Raw genomic sequence first — 15,416 nt, 5'->3', positions numbered from 1 at the left:
CATCTGTGGCCGTGAGCATTTGTGAGTACTTTTCAGGTTCACCCCAGGGACTGTAGGAGCCCTACTATGCGAACCAAGGAAAGAAGATACTGTATCACACATAAATCCTCTTAAAATAATGTAGTTTATATATGGCTTTTTAACATCTGTTTCTTTGTTTCCAGTGTTTATATGTTAATGTGATTAACATTGTCTTCAAACCTACAAGGATAATAAGATGGGCCACCCATATTACAGCAGTATTGCCAGATTCTAATGAGAGTGATAAACCAGGACTTGGTGTTATTAGTACTCACTTGTTCATTTTTCTTTGCAGTTTTTAAGTATTTTTGCAGAATTGACTATTTCTCATAATTAGCTTGTAGGAAAGTCGTAATAAATATTGTTCATGATTTCCCAAAAAATCTTACTTTTCATGTACTGTTCCAAATAATCATATATCTGAAAAAAACCTCAGTAATTGCTTTGTGGTAACTTTGGCTTGTTGCCTCCCAGTGACTGATAACAGTGTTTTTCTGTTTTCCTCCCTATTGCAGGATTATACTATTACAATGTATTTCCAGCAAAGCTGGCGAGACAAGCGGCTGGCCTATGCCGAGCTGCCCCTCAACCTAACTCTGGACAACCGTGTCGCCGACCAGCTCTGGCTCCCCGACACCTACTTCCTCAACGACAAGAAGTCTTTCCTCCATGGAGTGACTGTGAAGAACCGCATGATTCGACTGCATCCTGATGGCACAGTTCTGTATGGACTCAGGTAAGTTCTGCTCTTGACGTTGGTTAATATACTTCCATTTTTTAGACATACATTTCAAAACGAAACCATTGCGGTCTATTTACAGCTGTCAGAAAGCTTAAAATGAGATTCTTTCACTGTAGTGTGCATGACTCACCTGGTAGACATTTTGGGAGCACCGAGGAAGGAAGAACATGAGGTGTTCACTGGGTAGCGCTGTTCCTCACAGCTGCACGGTTGCAGGTTTGAATATGGATACGGATCTTCCCGTGAGGTGTTTGTCTGGTTTTGCGTGGCTTTCGTTCCACAATCAAACTTTGGTGAATTTTTGACTTTGGGATGGATTGGTGTCATTTATCTGTTGAGCGGTATCCAATTACGTTGTGCAAGGTCCAAGGTTATGCTGTAGGTAAAAATTCCCTTGATTTAACTAGTCACTTCCTTAGTATCTGTTTTTTTTTTCTCCTCTTGCTTTTTTAAACTGTTACTATAAAACTGCAGTGGGAGGCACGGTGGCACAGCAGGTTTGGCCAAGTCCCACTCTTTGGCGAGTCTGGGGTTCGAGTCCTGCTTGGGGTGCCCTGTGATGGACTGATGTCCCGTCCTGGGTATATCCCCTCCCCCTCCAGTCTGGCTCCCTGTGTTGCCGGGTTAGGCTCCGGCTCACAGCAACCCCGCTTGGGATAAGCAGTTTCAGACAGTGTGTGTGTACAACTGTAGCATGACTAAACATTCTTCTGCATAACTATTCTTTTGTTCCTTGCTGCGGCTCATCAGAAAGGATGAGTTTATGTTCTTATTTCTGTTAGTAATTGATCTTTAATCACCTTTCATGGCCACGTGCAATAACCACAGATCAGAAACAAATACAACCGGCATCCATTTCTCCGGGTATATTAGAAGCATCTGTTAATAAATAACCGCATGTGCGTCGATGAGAGGCAAGCATTAATAATGTAGACTTGATGGACTAACATATGTTGTGGCTTTGCTTTTATAGACATAATGCAAACATATCCCTTTCCTGTTTTTTCACGCATACGTGTACTGTTAAACTGTTAAACCTCATCGACTGATCCTCCCTCCCCCATTAGAGACACACTCCACAGTGTTATGCATTTTTAGGGACAGATTACAAAACATCTTTATATTTTTGTCCTTGAATCCTTCTGTACATTTTATCTAAATTAAAACAGTCACAGTATCTTACTTACTGTTTGGAAACATATTGCCCTAATGTACATAATTTTACTTTAACTGTTTCCAGAAGAGTATTTGTTAGTTTTTTTAGCAATGTAAAGTAATGGGATGCTGAGAGTCCTAACTTTTGCTTTTAAACAAAACCAATAATTGCATGTCCTTCCATCACTGAGAGAGATCATTGACTAGCAAATCATAAATAGTACAAATTAGTAGACATTGCTCACTAAATATTTTGAAATTCAAGTTGATCTGAGAGAAATGCTGATAAATCTGCTGGTATTAACTTTCAGTGACTCTGTTAACTGGGGTAAGGTGTTGTTTCTCATGGTTCTTGATCACGAGTAATCTTCGAAGCTCCTGTGGTTTACTTCCAGTAAGAATAGTGTGCCAGTGTGTTGTATAGCCACATGTAAATGTATAGTTTAACATCATAATACAGCTGATGTTGGAAAGTGAATGAGTGATGGATGAATATCCGAATAGGTCATTATTTTGAGCCATTTCATATTAACATGTATCGCACCGGAGGCTGAGTGGTGACTAGGAAAGTAGTGAAATTTTGTGGTTTTTGCCACATTTCAAAAATAAAAAATTCACTTGAACTGCTGCCTGTTAAAGCATTACTTGAGGTGTATGAGGTCCTTGCGATGGATTGCCCTCCCGTCATAAGTAGAAGAAGCATAGACTGTTTTTTTTTCTGAAATGCTCCAAATCACCTCAACCCTAACAGGATATGGTGTTATAAAAAAAAAAGGGATCGATAGATCCCTGGGCAGTACCACAGAGATCCTAATTACCACAATGTAATTAATGTATAAAAATTTGAAAATATGTGTACAGTGTGTAGATATACATATATATTCAAATTCACAAGTGTATAAATATATATATATATATATATAGACACACTTGTGAATATGAATATGTATAATATATATGTATTTGAGCTGTGTGCTAGGAGGGCCTATTTTAATGAAGTGCCAAAACAACACAGTCTGCAGCAAATTTCCTTTGAAATGTATAGCACAGGTTTATGCTGGAAGAGAAGACGGCAGCAAATGTGGTGATTTCGCAGGGGCAGAAGGAGGCTGTGAAATAAATGAGTGAGGTTTCCAGCGTCTGGTCGCAAGAAATTAATGGGCTGTTAAATGCTTACTTTAATGCATCTCCCTTGGGAACGTGCACTGGCAGCCGGGTCTCATAGCCTCTGCTCGCAGAGAGAGAAGCCTGTCCACCCTGGTTCCATCGTCAAAGGGGTGACGTGCGGGGCACCTCCGCGTTGTGACAAGGCAGCCGCGGCACTAAAATGCCTGATGCGTGGTACAAAATGGTTGCTGTGGAGCTGCTCGTTGATCTCCTCTGCCAGGTTTTGTGCTTTTAGTAAAACCTCACATTTACTTAGTTATTACAGTAGGTGAGCGTGCGGAATCGCGGTAAAAATGAAAGAGCGCCATGAAAGCCGCCTGTTCCGTGTAGGAGTGTACGCTGTGAGTTTGGAAGAATCGGGGGCCATGGGTCACAAGTGCTTTTGAAGGGTCTGTAACAGTTTTTAGTGTCTTTGAAACAAGACCAGGTACATCAGAGCAAAGGTAGCCAGCTACAGTAAGTAAGGGAGATGAGACGCTTAGAGGTTATGCGGCTGCCGAAGAAAACAGCGTACAGGAAGTGTAAAGTTCAGGCTTCGGGGAGGGCGGTATGTAAAATGAGGATTAAAATAGAAATAGTAATAAATACAAATAGCTCCACTTGTTTATGAAAAGAACAAAGGTGCCTGTTATCCATTCTTAGACGTGGACGCTAAGGACAGAGAGACATTTTGATGCGATTGTTCTGAACCTCGGAAAAACGAAAAAGACCAACGGATCTGTTTAGGTGGTGAAAAATATTAATTTTTCCCCAAAAAGCCACATGGAGTCAGTTTTTCTGACAGAGAGGAATCTTGGTTCGGCCTCACGAGTCTCAATTAATATGAGCTTTCTAATATTAAGACACAAAGGGGCAAATTAACAAAAAGAAGAATTAGACTGCGCAACACAGGGGTAGAATTTGGGTTACTTGTGCACACATCTTTTCTTCCATTTTCAGCACACTGAATAAGATTAATTATGTCAATTGATAATGCCATTTTTTTCTGTAATCAAAACAGCTTTTTCTCCTAGATAAAAGGACAAGTTCATAGCTGTCAATAGCACAACTCCCACAGTCTGCTGGAGTATTTTGTAACGACATAGATTTTCTGTGAGAAGACAAGAAAGATTTTAACATGGCAGCTCTTCATCTTTACATAGATGGGCCACTGAATAAAACCGGTTAATAAAACACAGTATGTACAGTTCTTAATACATGTGGGGTATAGCAACAGGAAAAGTATTTAAAATCCTTTCTTTGAATAGTGTCTTCACTTTGGTGGATGTAACAGTTTTCAATAGTCAATAGTGTATTTCTAAATTGAAACAAAATAAATAAATAAATTTGTTTCTACACAAATGATAAATACTCCAGGCACCAGCGTGTGTATGGCTGCTTAATACACACACACGGTATACACCATGCTAAATGATGTAATTAAAAATTAATTGTAAGTACATATTCTTCCAGCTCAAAGTAGCTGAGTCAGTTCAAGCGGAGGCTGGACTACGGTACATTTGTCACTCACCAGTTTTGACTGGAAGCCCTGCAGCAGTGGAAGTAATTGCTGCAGTTTAACAGAAGGAGAGAGTGTTTAAATCGGGTTATCTTGGCTATTCATTGTGTAGCCATTTGGCACTGACCTGTCAAGTAACTGAGACTTACTGGTTGTCTTCAGTTGCCCTCTGCTTCCTCGCAGGTGTGGTAGGAATTATAATCAAGTAGGACGAGCAAATTGAATTATATATCCTTCCCTGACGTATCTGGATTAATTCATTAAATGAAATCACTGGTGATTTCCCTTATTTCTTATGGAAAATAGGTTCATAGATGAAAAATATAACCTAAAATTTATTAAATACCAACATAAAAGGTATGTTATGCGTAATAATGAAAACATAACATGTTGTATCAAATCTGTAACAAAATTATTGTTCCTTGCTTTGATTTTAATGCAATATTTTCATTGATTCATTCAATAACTGCTTATCCAGGGGTTTTAGAGGTATTGCAGTTTGGAAGCATAGGATGTAAAATAGGGTACACCCTGGACAGACACATTTTGATGATTCACTGATGTTTATGATATAAAGAAAAAAGTTCACTTTGTCTGTCACTTTCAAAAGCAGGCAGACAATAGCAATACATATTAAACATTTTTGGAGATGTTTTGCATTTTTGCACTTTTTATTGGTGAACATGTGATATCACTTCATAACGTTATTCATTTGAAATGTTTTCCCACATTTGCTAATAAGAATAGCACAAGTGGAATACAATATGCGGTACTCTGAAGTCTGTACTTGGTCAACACAAGGCACGGCCTCACAAGAGGCTCAAAAAATGCTTTTAGTTCAGATTTCCATACCAAGAAACTGCATCATTCCTCAACTTTAATTGGCATATCAATCCAGTTGTGGGACTGTGTGTTGTTAAAGGGCTCTAGCAACTCTGCTTCCTTTAGAGTCTTTTCTGAAGTAAAATAGCCTTCTCTTTGTGAGATGAGAAGTCACAGAGGATTAAAGGGGATTAGGGCCTTTTTAAAGCATGCTAAATCTGGGGCAAACCTGTTTAACACCCAGCAAGTTAAGAGTAACAATTTGAAACTGTTCCAGTATTTTACAGGCAGGCACATGTTGCTGCTCTCCAAAATGTTTATTTATTTGTTTTTATTAACTGTAACATTGCATAGCTGCAGCATGTACGATTAAATCTGAGAATGTTTTCACTCACATTAACAGCTAGCAATCTGCAGTATCGTTTATATAAAGTGCATCCGTTTCATTGTATCAAAAGTATTGAGACGCGCACATTATATGCATAAAATAGTAATGTTTAGTACCTTGTAGCAGTTCCGTGAAATGAAGTAACTACGACATATGGAAATGTTCAACATATAGACGCTACTATGCTCAGTATATATTTTGATGATTATCTGCTGAGCTTGTATTGCAGTCATCTTAAATTATTGCCTCTTTTATTTTTTTGCTCTTTCAGTCTTGACTTCAACACGTTAAACGAATATTCACTTGGGGTCAGGTCAGGTAGCTGACATAACAAGTCAAAACTGTAGCACTGTTCAGCCATGAAAAACTCCTTCTTCAGTACTGCTTTTTTCTGCAGCGTGATGGAGGCGCATTTGGTTGCACGTGTTCAAACATGGAGGTGTTTCTCTAAGCTTAAAAACTCTTGCTCCTTGCTAACCAGCATGGAGACATAAAAGTGTCAAAGAGAACTACATCTACCAAAGTTCAGTGTAAAAACTACAAGAAGTAAACCACAAGTATGCCCCAAAACAAAACAAAAATCCATTTTCGTTTGCCAAAAAGAACGTAAAAGGCCCTTATGAACAGATTAAATAAATATTGGCCCATACCAGACTTCATGAAAAAAAGAATGAAAAGTGAAGGTATGGAGAACAAGGAACTGATTCAAGTGTAAGAAATACCAAATATCCATGATACAAAGCATATCATATTGGTTATGGTGCAGAGGTTATGGCCTGGATATTTCTCGAACTGGAAGCTGATCACTGGTTTTCACAAATGATATGATCCTGAATTATGAACTGTAGTTAGAGGCATGTTCTTTGCAATGGAAAAAGAATTTTTAGCCATCTACTGACATTCTTATTTTTTCCTGCTTGGTTTTACTTGGATGTTAATCGGGGAATTATGTACCAAATAACCAGTTTTGGCACGCGTAGTCTTTTTAAACAAACATTTATTCTGATTTTCCTCTATGTGGCCAGCTTTTTTGCCCTGTCTTTAGTTCTATTGTGAGTCTTCAAAACAGTTTTGTTATCAGCTTTCTCCCAGGTATAATTATGGCATTTCTGAACCCATGAAACACTTAATCATCTTGGCAACGGTAAACCACCGCTATTGATCACAGCCTGCTGGATTTGTTCTCACCTGGTGTCTTCCACTATCTGTTCAAAGTAAATTTAGCGCTTGTAGATGGCTGCATCTTTGCAATACTGGTTATAGCTGCCTTTTAAGTCAGAGAACTGATGAGTAGCAAATTCATAGGGTACTGTTTTATATAGATGTGCTTGTTCTAGTTCAGGGCGAGGTCTGAGGCTTTCTGTGCCATGTTGTCCACTGTGAACTGGAGTTGGAAGCAGTCTTTGCGTATATTTTTATCATATGAAGTGTCAAATGAAGCACAGAGGGAAACTGGGGAACAGAACCGGTGAATAAAATCCAAGAAAACAAGCTTGCATATTTCCTTTCCCCACCCCCTCTCCTTCATGCCTGAAAATCTTCTCCCCCTAAAAAGCGGGGTATTAGACAGGTTGTATTCACTGCTCATCCACCAGTGGTTACATTTTTTCATCCTTCTTTCAAAGCATGACAAGGGCTGTCGAACATTACTCATTACTAGTGTCACACGAAGCAGGCAAGACTAAGCTACAATTTCCAAAAGGTTACCAAGGTAACCATGCCTCTTTTCTCATTCTCCTTTTCAGAATAACCACAACAGCTGCCTGCATGATGGATCTGAGAAGATACCCCCTTGATGAACAGAACTGCACCCTAGAAATTGAGAGCTGTAGGTAGACCTCAGAAACCTACTTCAGCAAAACAGGTTGAGCCTATGAGTATATTTCAGCATAATGTCATCCTGCCATTTCGGTGAATAGCACAGCATCCATTTTAAAACTGCCAGGAAACCAACTTGAATGCCTGGCATCCTTCACCTGTCTCAAATCAAAGAGAATCTGCTTTCTTTGTGTTTCACGTTCGCTCACTGCTACCACTGAGATCAAATTAAACATGTAGACGCATTTTTTTAAGCTATTTTCGGAAGCAGGAAAAAAATGTTTTTTAAACTGGGAAATTGTAAAAGCACTGAAACTAGCTCTGTACATATGGACAACTAAAATGATAAAAAGCTTAACTTAAAAGCATACTTACATTTTCATTTATTCATTGAGCAAACATTTTTCTCCAAAATGGCATACATTTCAGAAATCAATACAACAGTGTATTACACTGTTACACCAGACGGAGAGGTGACCCAGACACATCTGAGTACAATATTCCTGAATGTCAGAAAATTCCATGAAGCAAACTGTAGCCTTTGTAACAAAAACCAAAAATTTTAGCTAGAATATGTAAATAGATGCAAATTGTAATAAAAATGAATGCGAAATATGACAATATACAGTACTGCACAAAAGTTTTAGGCACTTGGGGAAAAAAAAGCTATAAAGTGAGGATGATTCCAAAAATAATGCTCTTAATTAATAAACTTTCTACAAAGCTTCGTAAACATCCATCGTCAACAACCACTTGTCCCGAGGATGACCACCTTGTGTCTTGTTGCTATACTCACTCTTGCCATGGTGTAGTATCTGAGAGTTAAACTGCCACATCTGACAAAACCTCACAAAACCCCTTTTCAGTATGGTTGTCCCTCACCCAGTTTTATTGTCTCTGTACAGCGGTTTCTGCTTCAGTTAATCGGTTCGCCGTACAAAGACCTCAAGTTCTCTGTTTGGAAAGTGGTTTATTACTATTTTATTTTCTTTCTTCAATGACATGTAAAACCCTTACTGTAATACTGTAACTTTTTGCTAAAGGAATGCTTGGAAATCTCAGATATGCTCTTTCCCATTGACACTAATGCAGAAAACATTAAATAACCGTCTAAAACAAATATTTTTGTGAAACATCTAAGTGCCTAAGACTTCTGCACAGTACTGTATATACCAGTTGTACACCTATACCTGTGTGTGTGTGTTTATATATATTTGATCTTATACTTATATATACCTGTTATGTAATACCTGTTGTTGCCTGCTGATCTAGGGTGACATCCAAGGGACACCTCCGTATATCTGTTAGCTGAACTTCAGTGTCCAGTCTAATGGATTCGTGACAAGTACTCTGTCATGTCTTAGTGTTACGTGTTTCAATGACACCCTTAATGTCATTGTAGGAATTTATGGTGCATATTTATATAAATGGATTTTTTTTTGTTAATGCAGCATTCGAACCTGCTGCCATTAACCTAAGTGTCCCAGTTGCTAACCTACTTTGCAGCACACATTTCAGTAAAAAAAGTGCTGTATGGGTAGTAATGTTTGACTTTTTAACTGATTAACTGGAGTTTCTTTCCTCTCATTTTCAAAAGTTAAAGAAGAAATGTTTATCAACATAAACAACACATATAATGTGAAACGTAATTCTCTCAACTACATTTTGTCTCCCGATTTAAAATTTTTTTTTTGGATAATATGGGCTTGTGCAGAGGTTTCATATAATCAATGTGTCTTAGGATTCTAACTTTAGTGCCCTATAAACTTGCTGATCAAACCAGGCAGTAAAAAAGCAAATGTTACAAGATACAAAAAGTGTGAAATGGAAAGCTTTTATCTGTTTCTTCCAAAAGGACAACTGTGGAGGAAACATTAGGGTGTCTCTTGAGCAGAGACTCCACAACGATATAAATTATTCATAATGACTTTTGGAGAACAGTTATAGCAGATAGTGTTTAAAGACCCTGCTAACAGCTGTGACTATTCTACTGTCAGGACCCATAATATATCATGTATCTGACTTTTGGGTTAAAATTCTGAAAAGAGAAGTTCAGATAATGCCTAAAGCTTTTCCATGATGTTTACTCCAGTTGTTCTTGAGACTAATTTTCAGTAAAATGATCTTACCGGCTTACCGACAATTTACACCTCATTATTTACATTTTAAGCTTTATTTATTATTGACTAAAGCTTGTGCCTTTGTTCACATGTTATGAGAGAATGCATGAAGTAAAAACATAGAACCAAGCAATCCTAGGTAGATTGAAGCTCTTATCCCTCAGGATATAGTATACTGTGGCAGCAATACATTCCACATTACTCTTATGTCTTACTGAACCTTTATGCAACCTGTGATTAAACAACATACACTTGTAACAAGGTACTTGCACAAGGTACTTAACCTGAATTGCTCCAGTAAAATTTAGCTTTATTAATGGGTAAAATATTAATCCACTTTGGACAAGAGGGTCACCTAAGCAACTAAGCATCAAAAAGGTCAGTTGTCCCTACATACAGTATAGGAAAGTCTACTGATAGAGAGTCAATCAGAGTGCTCCAAAAGAAAGAAAACATAGAGTCGTGATGCTCTACAATTAGTCCTGTCTGGAAAAGAACACAGTCTGTGTCGCTCTCCTTTTTTCTGTTACTAGTTGACAGACCTGGATTTACAGTTCAGCCTGTTTTTATATATCACGTAAAGAGAAAATTGCCAAGACTCAAACAGTCCAGGAGATGCACAGGTTGTGCAGTACACGATATTCTGTCAATGTCTCTAAATAATTTCATGAACATTTTGACACAAAATCCTACCCAACAGTCCCATAGCTTAAATACAGATCTTGCTATTGTAAGTACACCTTAACAATAAAAAAGGCTTTCACCCTGAAAAAGTTGGAATTTGAAACACATGATTGAGGAATGATTAAAAGTGGATGAATAGCAGCCTGGGAGAATATACAACCCCAGTGGAGCACTTGCTCAAGTGGGAAAGGGGGAAGCTCGGTAATTAAAGTGTGAAATACACCAAGAGCCTCTGCATTCCGGAAATGAAATTCCCAGGGAGAAGAGGGCACTGAGGGAGTGGAATTATAATGAAGTTTTGGTGTAATATTCCTATAGGGGAAAGGACTCTGGAGCCTGGCATGGTCCGCGTTGCCGCCAGAGAAACTGATTGGAGGAAATTGCTAGAAAATGGCTCCTTTGCGACAGTCACAAGCTTTCTGCAGTGTGGACAGCATGTTTGCCTGCCATGCCCTCACTAGCTCACGATACCTCCTCTCCACAGATGGATACACAACGGACGATATAGTGTTCTTCTGGCAAGGTGGTGACAGTGCCGTGACGGGTGTGGACAAGCTGGAGCTGCCTCAATTCTCCATTGTGGAGCTGCGGCTGGTGTCCAGGGAAGTCAGGTTCACAACAGGTAATGATTTGGTCTTGGACCAGGTCAAATGGAAATGTTTTCGAGTTCTCCTGCGATCTTGAAACAGCATCCCTTAGCACTGATGAACATTTGGCATGATAGAGTATAACCAGAATGGAAGACACGGTATGCAACCAGACTTTTAATGTTCACCCTTGTATTGTGACAGTTTCAGTTTTAGGAAGTACTGCTTGACTCAAAATACCTGTCAATTTAGAAATATTGCTGGATGCTGAATTAAATCAAATAAACACTGTATGCACATAGAGTGACTGAGGATAGCAAACCACACAACAGTCTGTTAATTTAACACTGGAATGAAACTAACATGACGGAACATCGTTACGCCAACTGTATAAGAATTTAATACCGCAGTGAGGTTTTGGACTGAGGTAGCGTGCATGTGTCACCGCACCATTCGTTGAGCAAACATAGACTCGACCGGCTTCATTCTGAAATTTGCTTCTGCAGAACACGTTTGCAGTGAGTTGTTTGCCACAAGAATTGAATGCTATCCCTGTCTGATGTTCTACAATAATTAATTTGAAAAAAAGCTGTCATCATTGAAAGTGATCTTGTACTTGTGTTGTTTCTTATGATCGTTCCCGAAAGACTGATACCGCCATACAGACAGCCACAAAGGTTAATGTATGTCTTTCACAGCTATCGAGTGCATAAAGCATAAAAGAAAAATGTGATGGTTTGTTTCTCTTTCTGAGCACTCAGATTTAATGGTTCTTTCACCCAAAACTGTTCTACCTTTCCTAGTACTTGCTTGCAACTCTACTTCAATAGCAACACAAAAGAAGATGTACAGTAGATCTTTTTCCTTCATAGTAGCCCTCTGTGAAGTCACAGTGTCACACCAGTTGTCCTGTGCATATTTCAGATGTTATGAAAGTAAATATTTCAAAGTATACATGTGTAAAGATCAATGGCAAAATGCTGATTTTTTTTTCAATAAAGTAATCTTCGGTGCATGTCAGCTCCTTAAATTACATTACAGTTCAAGAATAATAAAGCCGAATGGATAGGCTATGCCTGGTAGTCAGATTACTTTTTAAAGCACAAAAAAAGAAAGCATTTATTACAATTTGCTAAAGCATTTATTAACACAATTGCTAAAGATTATGACTTTGTTAGAGATACACAGTAAGTTGCTTTTACATTATTGCCTATTGATGGCATGTGTAGACTGATACAAAGTTTTTTCTTTTTTTTTGTCATTACATGTCAGCTTATCAGTTCAGATGCTCCAGCTCAGTTTGAGCACCTTGCCAAAACAAAACCTCGTGTTAGCTGCAAATGCACAGATTTCAGGTCAGAATCTATCCTTAGCCTTTAGTGCACGATGACATCAGCAATGTCCACATCACTACGATGCAGAGATTTGTTGCTGTTGTGTTTTTTACATAACAGAGGCAAAAACAAGGTATTGTCCTGTTATCCTTGACAATTTACAAAGCCACGTGCAGCTTTGAGCTGTGTTTCACCGGTAACCGAATGCATTCCATAAAATGTAATCTGGAGCTACAGGGAAATTAAGCATCGTTTTGTAAGATAATAAGTAAGTAAGGCCACTATTTGTGCCAGCTTTCTTTGGTTTGTTCTCCATGACAATTTTTTTCTTTTTTCAGGTTCTTACCCTCGGCTGTCCCTGAGCTTCAGGATCAAGAGGAACATTGGCTACTTCATCCTGCAGACATACATGCCTTCTATCCTGATCACCATCCTCTCCTGGGTCTCATTTTGGATCAACTATGATGCCTCTGCCGCTCGAGTGGCCCTTGGTAAGCAGTTAGCACTGCTAAAGGAATGGGGCGAAAACTTCTGGAAAACACATCACCCTTCCAAAATACTGCCATCACACTGCAGAGGCATTCAGTGCTGCTCCGGAATCACAGCAGCCTCAGGAGCACCATATGTGTTGGCTGAATTGCTATTTAAGTTGTACGAATGCGTCTTGGATTTTATTGCATGCTGATTTCTGTCTGTGTCTTTGATGAAGGTCACTTGCTTTGTAAACACTGCTCAAGTTCGGTCTGATAATAGGTTTGGATAAATCCTTAATGATTAAGAACTCCGAAAAACCTAATATTTTATATACTGTCCACTCTTCTGCCTTGGATACAGTGGAAGTTTTTGTAACAGCTACGTAATTTCCCTTTCCAGGTGTTACGACGGTGCTCACCATGACGACCATCAACACCCACCTGCGAGAGACCCTCCCAAAGATTCCCTATGTGAAAGCCATCGATGTCTACCTCATGGGCTGCTTTGTGTTTGTGTTCCTGGCCCTGCTTGAATATGCCTTTGTAAACTATGTGTTTTTTGGTCGTGGGCCCCAGCAGCAGAAGAAGATCAACGAGCGGCTCAACAAAGCCAACAATGAGCGCCCACGATATGAAGACAAGCGCATGAGAGAACAGGTTTGTGGCTTTTATTTGCTCCTCCTCTCTAACATTCTGTGCACACGTATGCCAGAATCCAGGCTTAAATCAATGGTTTTGCCTGTTTTTAGAGACATGCACTTCAGCCTCTGGAGATGTAAACATAAAATGTGCGTGCAGCTTCCAAGTGTGCATCAAAACATCATCCATTGCTTTCCTTACACAGTAACGTTTTTCCATTGAAATATCTGTTCATCTTGTGCTGGAGTTGTACAAGGGTGACATGACCATTACCAGATTTCCACTTTTTGATGCTTTACCTTTGCATTTTAAAATACAACATGCCATGCTTTCGCAAATTTTCTACAGGTTAAATTCGTGTTTATGCATACTGTATTTTTAGAGAATGTGCCTTGTCACTGTTTTTCCTGGACGTTTTAATGTTCTCTTCACTTTTCTTTTTGACATCGCAAGGACTCCATTTCAGCGCCGTTTCAAACCAACACCCTCAGGTCATATACACAGCGAAGGAATCTGTATCTCGAGGAACAAAGAAAAGTTGGGGTACATTCCTTTAGATATCATACTTAGCTGATAGGTTGCTGGGCATGGATGAATGAAAAGGTCACCCTGTAGAAACGTTTTGTTTAATCTGTTACAAGCAATTACATTTTTTGTCTTAGCAGGCTTTTCAGAGAATGAGTAAAATGGCCTTTTGGTCTTTGTGTCCTAACAGAATTCTCAAGTTGGTATTATTAATGTAGCATCAAATCATGTAGCATTTATTTTCATCTCATCATTGCATTTTCGCATCCGATTAGAGTAAGAAAGAGAAAGAGAGCAAATTTGCTGTGTATCATTTGGGTTGGCATGGTAACAGCAGGAGCCACAGGCCTGACAATTTTGCTTGTCATTTTCTGTTTCAGGTGGATGCATACGGGAACATTCTCCTCACCCCGCTGGAGATGAACAATGAGGTGATGCCCTCTGACATTGGCAGCAGCGTCAGCGACTCCCGGAATTCCGTCATGTCCTTCGACAGCTCCGGCGTGCAGTTCCGGAAACCGATCACGTCTCGGGACGGGTTCGGCCACCACTCGCTTGACCGCAGTGCCATGCGCAACCGGGCCAACTGCAGGCTACGAAGGCGATCATCAAAGCTGAAGCTGAAAATCCCAAACCTTACCGACGTCAGCACCATTGATAAATGGTCCAGGGTCATTTTTCCAATTACCTTTGGATTCTTTAACCTAATCTACTGGTTATACTATGTGAATTGATGCGCATCCACTTAGGAAACATGGGCCATATTTTGAGAGCACATTAAATTGGCTTTGATACAGTTGTAAAATATGCAAATACATATACTGCTTAGTCTATATGTATGTGCATATTTATACATATTATATTTATACATACACACGCGTGTAAATCTAAATGACTTTTCTGATGTAAAAAGTATTAATAGAATGACTTGAATGTTAAAGAAAAAAGCGAGAGAAACATTTCAAGCCTTTGAATTTCCTTTCCTTCTGAAACAAACAAAAACACCTCAAATCCTTAAGCGGATTTGGACTCAAGACTGCATGATATTTTTGCTAAAAGAAAGAAACATCTTAAAAAAGAACAGTTTGGAGTGACTGGTTGGCTTTTTATTGATACATACCATAAATCGGCATTCCCACTGCTGTTCATGAAGTGAGAGGAGGCATGTTGTTCAGACGTCGGCTGAGCGAATCCCCCCAAACCGCCTGCTTTTCTGCTCTCATGGATAAAACATATGGAATTCTCTGTTTCTACTCTGTACAGTGACTTATTTTGGAGTATTTGTTGTTCCTTGGTTTTCAAGTGACATCGTTTCTTTCTTGGACATCAGCTCTGGCCATGGTCAAATGTTTTCGTGGCCATTTTGAGGTTAATCAATATGTTCAGCCCAGAGTTGGGGCAAAATTCCAATTTTTTTTCTTACCATGATGTTTTCAAGCAAGT

The 15,416-nt window shown here is 39.1% G+C and overlaps 1 protein-coding gene across 2 annotated transcripts in view; it reads left to right on the top strand.

Moving 5' to 3' along the window:
• gabrb4 (gamma-aminobutyric acid type A receptor subunit beta4) overlaps nucleotides 1-14,815 on the top strand; it is a 47,283-nt gene extending 32,468 nt beyond the window's left edge. Inside the window, exons 5-11 of one of the 2 annotated variants that reach the window (XM_018751750.1) lie at nucleotides 537-757; nucleotides 7,539-7,621; nucleotides 10,900-11,037; nucleotides 12,675-12,827; nucleotides 13,210-13,466; nucleotides 13,902-13,991; nucleotides 14,354-14,815. In XM_018751750.1, coding sequence (XP_018607266.1) covers nucleotides 537-757; nucleotides 7,539-7,621; nucleotides 10,900-11,037; nucleotides 12,675-12,827; nucleotides 13,210-13,466; nucleotides 13,902-13,991; nucleotides 14,354-14,707 — 1,296 coding nt within the window. In that variant the 3' untranslated portion in view covers nucleotides 14,708-14,815. The remainder of the gene's footprint in view (nucleotides 1-536; nucleotides 758-7,538; nucleotides 7,622-10,899; nucleotides 11,038-12,674; nucleotides 12,828-13,209; nucleotides 13,467-13,901; nucleotides 13,992-14,353) is intronic. The other variant, XM_018751752.1, reaches the window with a different exon arrangement.
• Nucleotides 14,816-15,416: the final 601 nt, after the last annotated feature.

This window comes from Scleropages formosus, chromosome 4 (assembly GCF_900964775.1).
Source record: "Scleropages formosus chromosome 4, fSclFor1.1, whole genome shotgun sequence".
In the NCBI taxonomy this organism is placed as follows: Eukaryota; Metazoa; Chordata; class Actinopteri; order Osteoglossiformes; family Osteoglossidae; genus Scleropages; species Scleropages formosus.
Note: the sequence above shows the minus strand (reverse complement) of the source record. Positions and strands in the feature narration are given on the sequence as shown.